General features: G+C 39.7%; 1 protein-coding gene across 2 annotated transcripts; it reads left to right on the forward strand.

Annotated features, from left to right (window-relative positions):
• Positions 1-544: 544 nt before the first annotated feature.
• On the forward strand, positions 545-6651 carry bsx (brain-specific homeobox). Of its 2 annotated transcripts, none has more exons than XM_072592924.1 (3): positions 545-952; positions 4118-4311; positions 6030-6651. In XM_072592924.1, the coding sequence occupies exons 1-3, from the start codon at positions 691-693 to the stop codon at positions 6285-6287; spliced, it is 714 nt and encodes a 237-aa protein (XP_072449025.1). In that variant the 5' UTR covers positions 545-690; the 3' UTR covers positions 6288-6651. The 2 variants fall into 2 exon arrangements, with proteins under 2 accessions (XP_072449025.1, XP_072449026.1); XM_072592925.1 differs by having other exon boundaries at positions 4121-4311.
• Positions 6652-12581: the final 5930 nt, after the last annotated feature.

Consider the following 12581-nt stretch of genomic DNA (forward strand, 5'->3'; position numbering starts at 1 on the left):
GCTTAGCTCCAGTTTCAGCACTTCGCCTGTAGTTTTGCACACTATAGCATTTCAAGTGATCACTGAATTTGATAGGTTTTATTAAATGATTTCTTAAGGAACAGATATATCATAGAGAGGCGAGCAGCTGAGAAATTCATCCAATCCACAACCACTGTTAAGTCTTATGTGAAGCCTATTAGCGGCGCAGAGGTCATTCAATAGAGAGAAGGGAAGCTATTTTATATAGAGGGCAGGCATCATTTCGGCAAATTAAAGACGGGCGCGTTTTCGTTCGGGAAAACAATTGTCAGAATACAGTAAAAGCGTTCAAATACTTAAAACGATGATTTGACTGAGCCGGGCCCTTTCAGCACCAAGGCTAGCTCCTTGTGAATGAGCGTTCCCTGCGCTCAGGTCCCCAGCAAGGATGACGACCAATTGCCATCCTCCGCCCTGCAGCTTCGCCATTGGCTGAGGGCAGTCCTATCTCCCGGTGAAGAGCAGGTCCTACTTCAGTCAATAAGCTCCCAACCTCCTGCAAACCTGTTGCATGTAAAGCAAGGCATTTCGCCCGAGTCTCGGCAATAAAAACAGGAGCTGAGCTTGTCAGAGGAGTTGACCCGCTACAAAACAAACGGAAGTAACACACTTTAAAAAAAACCCGAAAGATTATCCCCTTGGACTGACAGCAACCAACTTAGTGGAGAAATGAATCTGAATTTCACATCCCCGATTCAACAAGTTTCTGTCCAACGGCCAACGTCTTTCTTCATCGAAGACATTTTACTGCACAAACCCAAGCCATTGAGGGAAGCCCCTCCCGTCTCCTTTGCCAGTTCCTTGGCATCCCGCGTCCCTTTGCTAGAGTATGGATACCCTATCGTGCCAACCCCGACCATACTGGCACCTCATCCACACCACCCACTCCACAAGCCGGAGCATCATCACCCATACTTTCTCACTTCGCCTGGTAAGTCTTGCTTGTTCGCCACTCATTGCTAACTGAATGATAGAACATAGTTCGGAGCGCTGAAACAGGTTTAACTCCTATAAGAGTACTCTGTGTGAGCAGAACAGCATCCCTCTGGGTGGACACAGAGTATAAAGAGGAGGCCACATTAAGCGGGGCACACATACTTCCAAAGAGTTTTTTTTTCTTCGAAACTAAATGTTATCCGAGGTTTAATGGAATGCATGACGCTGTTAACATTTGCGTACAAGGAACGACATAGTCGCGCAATTTAGGGAAGCATTTACGAATCTGAGTGATAACGCCATTTCATCACGGTGACTCAGTGGTTAACACTGCTGCCTCACAGCACCCAGGTTCGATTCCAACCTCGGGCAACTGTCTGTTATGTGGAGTTTGCACATTCTCCCCGTGTCTGCGTGGGTTTTCTCACACAGTCCAAAGAGGTGCAGGTTAGGTGAATTGGCCATGCTAAATTTCCCATCGTGTTAGCTGCGTTAGTCAAAGGGGAATGGGTCTGGGCGGGTTACTCTTCGGAGGGTCGGTGTGGACTTGTTGGGCCGAAGGGCCTGTTTCCACACGGTAGGGAATTCAGGCAACATTCGATAACTTGCACCAAAAACAAACCAAAAAGAATTCCATTGATTCCGATATTGAGTTTCAGAAGCGGGGGTAGTGAGCAGTTGCTGGCTCAGTGTTCTCCTGACTCTGAGGCTGCTCTTCCTTTCTACGGAAACGCGTGCAGAAAAAGATGTAAGAAAACAGGAAATTGTAATTTATACTTTTTTTTCTTTCAAGCTATGTGACAAAATATCTTTCTTTTGAATAGGGCATCGATTTCGAAGTGAATTTGTTGCAATGGCTGGTTACTGTTTTATAATTTGAAAGTGATCCCATTCCCAAGGGATAGCCAACGATTGACGATTGAAACAATCCTTCACGTTGAATGTTTTAAAAAGTTTTCAAGATTTTTAGCATCTTTTGAAATCCCCCCTCCTTCTTTCCTGAGGAAATCTGAACATATTAGTTTCTGCAGTATTTAAGACAATTATTTAATTATGTATTTTAACCCAAATGAAGGGAAAATTAGACTGTAAACTGATGTGCCTAAAGCTGTTCTCAAACATTTCTGTCACTTGAAACTCCAGTAAAACTGGGATTCCAACATTGGATCGAAAATGGGCTCTTTTAGAAGTATGTGAATTAGGAGGAGGCAAGGGCCATTGGGCTTCTCAGGACAGAGCTCCCATTCAATTCGATCATGAATGATCATCTACCTTAACGCCATTTTTTTTTGTTTTCTCCTTGTCCCTATATACCTTGGCAACTTTAAACATCTGGGATATATAAAATGATGTCTCGTTTTAGAGTTAAGGGAACGCTGTCCTCCTCAGTTCTCCCGTGAGCTCGCTAAACTTTCGGTTACTCCAACCGTGTTACACTCGGGTAAGATGGACATTGGATAAACTACAGTGCATTCTTTGGGAGCCAAGGTGAAATCTAAAATAAATTTCCAAAACTAAATAAAACAAAATAAATAAAACGAAATAAAACTAAAATAAAATAAATTTCCAAAACTCTTTGACTCAAAACGTAACTTATTCGGTTTTGTGTAAAGTGTTTATGGAAAATAAAATCTATGTGAAGCACAACTGAACGGTATCATTAGTTAAATTTTTAATAGTCGAAAATGGGGGAAATCTATTTAAAATCTACAATAAATGGATATAGCTGCCATAGATGGTGCTGTTAGCGTTTTACTTAAAATATCACATACAAAATTAATATTTTTTTTTCTTTTTTTCATCGCTCCTGAATGTTTTGAACCTAAACTGTCAATCAAGAAATAAAACATTGAAAGGGAGATTGAGGAGGCTGTGCCGTAACTCTAGCTCAGTTCGTGACAGTGAGCTTATCCTGAGCAAACACTGACAGATAGATGTTAAAACAAACTGAAGTGCAATAAAGCCCAGACTTTTGCGGAATTTTCAGAAAGTTAACAATTAAATAGTGGAGGTAGATTTTCGCCCTAACTCACGGGAACCAATCAGGGAGCGAGTATGACCCAGAAGAACATTGGCATTTGGCTACCAAACGTTATTTGACTTTAAAGGACTGGGAATCAGAGTTTAGAATACTCGAGAATCGAGGTTGTGTTTCAAGGGATTTAACCGCAATCAGCTCCCAATCGCATCTTATTTTAAGATGAAAGTTGTTTTAAATTATAAACAAACGGACCGATTCTTGGGGTGACACGGCAGAAAATAGCTAGTGAGGGAAATGCAGCCACTGATTCATGTGAATCTGGTCACACATGAACTGACCTGCTATTATATGGACACGAAACCAGTCTGTGTAAACTATTCTCAACTTGAAGTGTTACAGATGAAGGGGTGGGGTGGGCGAGATGGAAAGCTGTGTGGGTGACTGCTCACAAAGGCCAATGCATTGTCCCACACCTGGTTTCAAGGTTTGAATGAAACTCAATAAATACACCGAAATAATTCCAACTAGATGCAAATATATCTGCAAAATCCTATTCTGTAGCTCTGATACGACAGGCCTTACAGATACAGCGGGATGTTTGATTGCATTAAATGTATCCAGACCAGACACTTCAAGGCCAATTGGTTCGATGAATCCGGCATTTGTGGCAAGTGAGTCTGGAAGATTTTACAGAAATGGGCGGGACGATTCTTTAAACAAAACGGTCGCAGTGATTCTAATAGAATAACTTGCAATAATAAAAATGAAGTCATGGAATGCTACCTGATACACTTATAATCGATTGTGATAATCAGGTATTCACGCCGATTTTTAAAAGGAGGATCAGAATTGCCCCGTGCACGTTATCGGCGGCAAGTCAATTGTTTGCTTTGATTTAAAAACCTGCTTCGTTATTTTATAGTCCACCATTAGAAGCTAGATGCAGAATTTGTGCTCAAACACCGAAGAATACGATAGGACATCTTCAGAATAGGTGTTTTAACTTGTTCTGCCCAATTTTAGAACAGAGCTCATCAAAAACCTCCAAACAAATATTTTCGGAATTGTGAATTAATTTTACCAGGGTTAAAAAGTTGCACGATGTTTTTTTTAAAGCTATGTTCAATAGTGACTTGGGAAGGTTATTCATGTTGGGAGTATTGTCTCGTTCGTAATCAGTAGGTATGCATATGCCAGCTCTATTCCAACACCCCCCGGAGCTCCCAGGCAAACACTGCAGGCGGAGGAAAGCGAGGACTGTCTTCTCGGATTCACAGCTCTCAGGCCTGGAGAAACGGTTCGAGATTCAGCGTTACCTGTCAACCCCAGAGAGGGTGGAACTGGCGTCGGCACTCAGTCTCTCGGAGACCCAGGTATAGCCGGGTTAAAAAACGTTGATTTCGCTGCTCGTTGGATGCTGCCTGAACTGCTGTGCTCTTCCAGCACCACTAATCCAGTATTTGATTTTCAGCATCTGCAGTCATTGTTTTTACCACATAGCCGGGTTATAGCCGGGAAGCAAGTAGTGAGAGGGAGATGGGATTGGGATGGGGGCAGAATAAAAGGAAATAGAGCAGTAATCCACGGAGGGGCATTATACTTCGTCTGGCATAAGCGGAATTAATACATTGAAACACAATCATGCAATGCACCACTCCATTAATAAATTGAGAAATGAGATTTTCAAACGAAAATCAACTAAGATATAAAAGTGGGAACAAATTGTTGTAAAGGTGTCTTGATCTTTGTGCAATTAGATCATTCACAAGTCAGCACTTGGTTATTGATCGAGTGCTTGGATATTTCTGTGTGCTTAAAGCGATTTTCAGGTCAAGTTTGGGGTTGGATGTTTCAACCAAATCGAATCGCGGCTCCCTATCGATCACGCGGTCCTGAGCCCAGGAAAGACGTGATTTAGGACTGAACTTAGTTCTGACAACTCGCAATTAACTTCTTCCCTTCATAAGGCTGGAGGCAGAGAAAAACACAAACACCTCCCCAATTTGATTCAGCTTCACATCTTTCACCCACTGCACAGACTGGTGCCAGAGATTTAAAAACAAACTCCCTGTCCCCCGGAAAGAAACCTGATTCGAAATAGCAGAGTAACACACATACTTTTACACTCACCAACAATGTGTCGGAACAAGGAACTCAACTCAGTGCTCAGAATGCAAACATTTAAAATGTCATCGGTAGGGTCTGAAACTATCATCTCCCAGATGATAGTGAACAATAACCATACAAACTCGTCAACATAGAAACAGAAAGGAAGTGTTTCCATGTGGATAAACAAAAGAAGCTGCAGTGAACGCTGACTGACAATTGTTCAGATTTGAGATTGTCTTAATCGGAATACGCTGCAAATGTTCAAAGTTAGTTCAAAGAGAATTGCATTTGGAATTAAAGCTGCCACTTCTGAAATTAAATACTAGACAAACGTACACTCATATCCTTCGAGTCATTTCTGACGCCGGGAATATCGAGTTTTGAGTTACACTTCACTGCACGTTATTTCCAGTATTGTTTTGTTTCATTTACGGGCTGTGGGAGTCGCTGGCTGAACCAGCATTTATTGCCCATCTCAAGTTGCCCTTGAGAAGGTAGTGGTCAGCTGCTTCTTTGAACCGACCATGAGTTAATAATACATTTATTTCCACAAATCCAGACCGAAAGTAAATGCTGTCAAATGTTGCCTTAACCTTTACCTGAATTTATAAATAGCTTAGATAACTCCTTCAGTGATTGATCACACCATGCGTTCCTCAACAGATAGGCTGAAAGATTGACTACACAACGGCGTGTTCATCTTTATATACTTTTAGCAGAAATAAGTCATTAGAACTTTTTCTAAAAGTACTGGATTTGATTGTGCAAATTTTACCAGTGGCATTTCAGTACGAACTATCCGTCCAATGTCTCTTGCATTCGAAATTTTCCTCAGGCTCGTTCGTTAAAGATTTCTGCCCATCAATCAATCCAATCCGTGCAGACATGCCGCCTCTCGCAGACATACCTGAAGATAAAGTAAACTCACTGGGTCGATAACGCTTTTCATTTTTCCAAAGCTTTTTCTCGGTGCATTTTCCAGGTCAAAACATGGTTTCAGAACCGACGGATGAAACATAAAAAACAACTAAGAAAGACTCGGGATGATCATGGTCAGAAAAGCTCCCCCGCCGGGGAGCGTTGCCTGGAGTCCAGCGTCAGTGAGGCGGCGTTAAACCAGAAAACTTCCTCAGACATAAAGCCTTTAAGCAGCCAGAACGCCTTTGTGTTGGAGGACCGTGAAGACGATGTGGATATAATAGAAGATGATGATATTTGTTCTGCCGATCACATAATGTAAAATAAAATTAAAATATATAAGATCACCGAAATAAATGCTACACGGCAAAGAACTTTATGTCTCCCAGGAAATGGGTTAAAACTGTTGGGTTTGAGAGGGGACACGGTGTTACAATACTGAACTAAATGGCAAGCCCTGAAACATGCACTTGGAATAGTCTACAATTCTGATGTTCTTCTCTGTATATAGTTAATTTACGCAAATCTAATATTTATTTCCAGTTTATTGTTGCAAATAAATTCGGCTGCAATGATGCCTGATGTTGTCTATACTATATTAACAGCTGTTAGGCCTTTTTTTTGGGATCATTTTATAGCACTTGTACTGTAGAATGTCTGCATTTTGTCAATGATTTCAAATTATATTCGTGTCAATAAAGTATTCATTTGCAAAAAAAAAAGACAAAATCTAGCTGTCAACTTCAATGGCAACACAGAAAGACAATTCCCCAACTGTCTGAATATTCGGATTTGCTGTTTTTTGTTACAAGTGTTCAACCGATTTTGCCCACCAGTTCAAAACAAAATATACATCTGCAAGTAAGATCCGAAAACGTAAGACCAACCGATTGATGCGGATTCGAGTTAGAATCTACACAGAAGGAACGCGGTTTCAGAATTGCGCATTTGTTAAATTTGTATTTCGCTACAGTTTCTGTTATTAACAATACACCCTAGTTTACACTTCACTGCACGTTATTTCCAGTATATTTGTATTATCAATTGTGCAACAGAACAGTTTTAATTCTTCGATAAAAAATTAAAACCAGATGACATTTTTTACATAATACAGCATATAATTTAAATAATGTGTGCGCGCGCACACACATATATAAACACACACGGCATTTCTCATACAATATACAATAAATGCAGTTATATGCTACCCTGAAGATAATCTATGTGTTTTACCGTGGATAATATATCCTCTGAAATATTCTCCCTATAGCAGGCATCGTGCTCCACTCCATATACACTGATGTGTTAGTTGTCAATATTCCACGGAAGAACACAGGATTGTGACATTAAAACAAAAGCAATATCGCACAGGAGTTGAAAATAAATTTCTCGCCCTCTAAATCCTTCTGTTTCCAGCTCAGCACAACGTTAGCCTTTAATAGGTCATTTTTCGGCATTTCGCTGAATCCCCCATGTATAAGAAAACTTCTGAAGATGAAAGGTGAGGTATGTGCATAACATAATTCGTAATTTTGTGATGATTCTATGGTTTTAAGTAGCATATTTTGTCCCCTTATTGAATGAAGAAAGCTTGAGACAGAGAGCAGCATACTCCTCAACCAGTAAACAGCTTGTGAAGCCTTGGTGTGTTTTTTTCTAAAGAAAAGCAGCCTGAATGGTTGGAATCAATCTCCCACAGAACCAGGATTTTTAGTTTTTGCTTTCAGCAGTTGCTGGTGTTTTGAAGCTGGATGTGGAAGCTCTTATTCCTCTCTCTGTTACAGCTAAAAGCTGGGATTCTAAAAGCTAGAATTGCATGCGAGACAATTTATTTTACAGAATTTGTTTCAGCCAAGGGTGTGTTTATAGGATGTTATGGCCTGGAACAGTTAATTAGCAGTAGTCAATATGCTATTTTCTTAAGCTTTTTGATAGAATTATAGTTAAACCAACTATTTTTAATTTGTTTGTATTTTTATACTACAGCTAAAATAAAGTGTGTTTTGCTTAAGAGCAGGTAGTTTGACCAAATGAATTGCATCTGGAATGCATTGTCTTACACTTACCTTTCAAATACGAAAATGTTAGGGTCAAGACTACCTTCTTAATGCATTTTGAGGAGGTTCGGTTTGGTCCATGATAATTTCCTTTAATAATGTATGAATGAGCTTCGATTACAATAAGAAATTAATTGAAGCTGATCATACTACACCACCTTCCAAAATATCTGACCTTTCCGCTTGACCTGTTTGGTAAGATTCAGTTTTCAGAATAAAGTGTCAATCATTTCAGGCAGATTCAGACACAGGTATTTCCAGAATTTTGTTTTTTGTGAAAATGTAATGCTGAAAATACACTTTTAGCGAACACAGATAGCCCAATTTTCAAGGGCCATAAAAACTCCAGGACATGTTCTGGTCTCCATGGATTCTGAAGGAGGAAAGGTGTTGGAACATAAAATAAAGTTAATCCAAATATTTGTGGTGGATAAGGCTCTCCAGGTAAGACTGCAGGCCAGTGAAAATCTCCATGTTCCTGTACACTCTCCACATTAACTGAATTTAACTTCCTTGTGAGAATGTGTCTCCAGCTCATTAGCCTGGGGTCTTTAAAATACTACTTCAGTGGCATGACTTTTATGCAAACCCAAAACCCCCAAACCCACCCCCCAACCCCCCCAACCCCCACCCCCCCACTCCACTGCTGACCCTGTGATTCAGGACCTAGTCCACCATCCTTAATTGAACAGAACTTAGAGGGTCTGCATTGGCCACCTCCATCCAAAACCTCTTCCCAGAGTCCTGACTCAGTTCCTCAACTGCACTCGACTTTCACATTAGGATTTGCACTCAGAAGAAAAAAATAGTACTGTGAGCAAGTTCACCCTTTTGTACACTAAAGCGATCTCCAGTTAAATCCTACTAACCAAAGCATAGTTTTAGAAAACATATAGGTATTTAACAATTATGTTTCACAAAATGAACTACAGATGCTGGAAATCAGAAACAAATTCAGAAATTGCTACGAAAACTTAGCAGGTCTTGCAGCATCTGTGCAGAGAAAGCAGTATTAATGTTTTAGGTCCAGTGACCCTTTTTCAGACCTTTCATCAGGTTCTCAAAAGGACTCACTGAACCCAAAACATTAACTCTGTTCTCTCTCCACGGATGATATCAGTTTTTCCAGCAATTTCTGATTGTGTAACAACTGTACTTCAGTTATCAGTCCTACAGAATGACAGGGCAATGAGTGGTTCACTAGACCTCCACAGCAGGTTAACAATACATTTTCATCCAACTCTCATTGCAATAAACTTGACAGTGGTACAAACTTTAAAAAGTTACAGAAAAACAATGCATTAAGCATGGAACAAACTTCATAACTTTGCACTTGTCTTCATAGCACATCATATGCTTTCGTCAAAATCTACAAATTAACCTACACATTTTTTGATGTGGAATATAATTCTAAAAGTACATAGGCTGTTACAGTAATAAATATTGTGCATTCTTCACAAAATAACAATTCATATTCAATCGTCACATTAGTCATTTTATAATGCTGCTGTTTATTTTCCAGTGTAAAAATGCAATCTTAGGATTGAACACCTGCCTCCAAGGCCATGCGTCCAAATCCAAGAATTGCATTAAGGTCATCTATTGATGTCAAGAAAGTGGATTATATTAATCATTTTCACAAATGGTGCATTAGCCAAGCACAGTACACATTCTGCCTCTGTCTCATACAAACTCACAGATACCCACATTACTTTCCTCATAATTTAAAGTGTTAGAAGAGATGTGAGATGATAGACACAGAGAATCTTATGGTGGGAGTACAAAATAATGAAGGGATATAATGTTACAATTAATGACAGAGCATTAAGTGTAAACATTTTCCAAACAATTCTCTGCCATGTGAAGCAACAGATACTGGGTGGAGTTGGAATGGTTAAGACCGAGATGGAAAGAGTTTTGTTTGGTAAGTGTACTACATGACATGGAGATAGCACGGACAAGTGGAGTTGAGGTGCACATCAATAATTATTATAGTCAGCCCAGGCTTGGGATGAATGCTCAACTCCTTGCTCTGATCTTTCTATGTTCCCCTAACACCACGAGTTAATAATGCAATTTCCCTAGCAACAATATGGACACACACTAAGCCACACACTTTTGAATATGTTGCAATGTTAAAATACATCAGAAGCAGATGATACAATAACCGGGAATGTGTTGGACTATCATAATAGAAACTCCAAAAGATTTTTAACCTAATTTTTAAGTGTTGTTTCAGCTGGAACAGAATGATTTAAATAGTAAGACATTTCTAATAATGAAGTTTGTTCTAAGAAGATTTAAAATGCTCTATCAAAAAGTGTTTGTTCAAACCTTTTACTATGATGACATTAATTGTATTGAACTGTATTGTGGCATCCTCATGAGATAAATACTGGAGACAATACAAAGCATTTATGGAAGAACAGATTTTCTTAAATTATTTAAGCTGCATATTTTACATGACATAATTCTAAATCCTAAAGTAAAATGAAAAAATATTCACAGCTTTTTCACTTACATTGTTTAAAAAGGTAATTCATATTTGAAGTGAAAGACATAATGTGGCTTTGATACCCAGACCAGGGAATGAGTTCAAATCCTTTTCCAAATAGATGTGAGTTTTATCTGATGGTGAGCTATAGAATGATATCTTTTTTGAGAAATTTAATTCTGGCTATCCAAGGGTGCAGGTCCAAGAACATAAACTGCCCAGATTGAGCACTGATGGACAATTTTAATCCAACAGAAAGATCTACAGGTTTGGATATTGTCTACAGGTTTGGTACCAGAGGACTGGAGGATTGCAAATGTTGTGCCCTTGTTCAAGAAGGGCAGTAGAGATGATCCAGGTAATCATAGATCAGTAAGCCTTACTTCTGTTGTAGGAAAGGTTTTGGAAAGGATTATAAGAGATAAGATTTATAATCATCTAGCAAGCAACAATTTGATTTCAGATAGTCAACATGGTTTCGTCAAGGGCAGGTCGTGTCTCACAAACCTCATTGAGTTTTTTGAGAAGGTGACCAAGGTAGGGCAGTTGACGTGGTATACATGGACTTCAGTAAAGCCTTTGATAAGGTTCCATATAGTAGGCTGTTGGAGAAAATGCAGAGGAATGGAATTGAGGGTGACTTAGCAGTTTGGATTAGAAACTGGCTTTCTGAAAAATGGCAGCGACTGGTGATTGATAGGAAATATTCAGCCTGGAGTCTGGTTACTAGTGGTGTGCCACAAGGATCTGTTTTGGGACCACTGCTGTTTGTCATTTTTATAAATGACTTAGACACAGGTATAGGTGGATGGATTAGTAAATTTGCAGATGACACTAAAGGTGATGGAGTAGTGGACAGTGTGGAAGAATGTTACAGGTTGCAGGGGGACTTGGATAAACTGCAGAATTGGGCTGAGAGGTGGCAAATGGAGTTCAATGCAGCTAAATGTGAGGTGATGCATTTTGGGAAGAATAACAGGAAGGCAGAGTACTGGGTCAATGGAAAGATTCTTGGTAGTGTGGATCTACAGAGGGATCTTGGAGTCCATGTACATAGATCCCTGAAAGTTGCCACCCAGGTTATAGTGCTGTTAAGAAGGCATACGGTGTGTTAGGTTTCAAATGTAGAGGGATTGAGTTCTGGAGCTGAAATATCATGCTGCAACTATACAAAACGCTGGCGCGACCACACTTGGAATATCGTGTACAGTTCTGGTCCCCATATTTCGCGAAGCATATGGAAGCATTGGAAAAGGTGCAGAGGAGATTTACCAGGATGTTGCCTGGTCTGGAGGGAATGTCTTATGAGGAAAGGCTGAGAGACTTGAACCTGTTCTTATTGGCAAGAAGGCGGCTAAGAGGAGATTTGATAGAGACATACAAGATGATCAGAGGATTAGATAGGGTAGACAGTGAAAGTCTTTTTCCTAGGATGATGATGTCAGTGTGTACGAGGGGGCATAACTACAAATTGAGGGGTGATAGATTTAAGACAGATGTCAGAGGGAGGTTCTTTATGCAGAAAGTGGTAAGGGCGTAGAATGCCCTGCCTGCTAATGTAGTCAACTCAGTCACATTAGGGAGATTTAAACAATCCTTAGATAAGCACATGGGTGATTTTGGGATAATGTAGGGGGAAGAGCTGAGAATAGTTCAAGGTCGGTGCAACATCGAGAGCCGAAGGGCCTGTTCTGCACTGTATTGTTCTGTGTTCTATGTTCTAGAAAGGAGACATGGAAAATAGGCAAACACATATTAATGTACCAGGTTGTGTTAAAGAACATTATTTGAAGATGAACTAAACTCTTTGTATTTGTAGAGATTAGTTAAAGCAATGTGGCACAATGCTTTTCTGTATTTTGTTTAATGCATGGAGAATCATGAGGAGAATATCTATTATGTCTATCATATACTCCCTAAAGAGAAGGCTCCTTTATGAAATTTTTACATTCTATAAAGCTATTCTTTTTACTTTATTTTTGATTATGGACTGAAATGGGGGAAAGAAAACTGTTTTCAAAACCAAAAACTGATGAAGGATTGCTGTACTTCTTAAAAGCGACTA

This window comes from Chiloscyllium punctatum, chromosome 23 (assembly GCF_047496795.1).
Source record: "Chiloscyllium punctatum isolate Juve2018m chromosome 23, sChiPun1.3, whole genome shotgun sequence".
Taxonomy (NCBI): Eukaryota; Metazoa; Chordata; class Chondrichthyes; order Orectolobiformes; family Hemiscylliidae; genus Chiloscyllium; species Chiloscyllium punctatum.

What these genes read in the sequence shown, in the direction of transcription:
- bsx (XM_072592924.1), top strand. Translation starts at nt 691, where the DNA reads ATGAATCTGAATTTCACATCCCCGATTCAACAAGTTTCTGTCCAACGG. An exon ending in ATACTTTCTCACTTCGCCTG is followed by an intron (nt 953 to 4,117) that starts GTAAGTCTTGCT and finishes GTTCGTAATCAG; the next exon opens with TAGGTATGCATATGCCAGCT. An exon ending in TCAGTCTCTCGGAGACCCAG is followed by an intron (nt 4,312 to 6,029) that starts GTATAGCCGGGT and finishes TGCATTTTCCAG; the next exon opens with GTCAAAACATGGTTTCAGAA.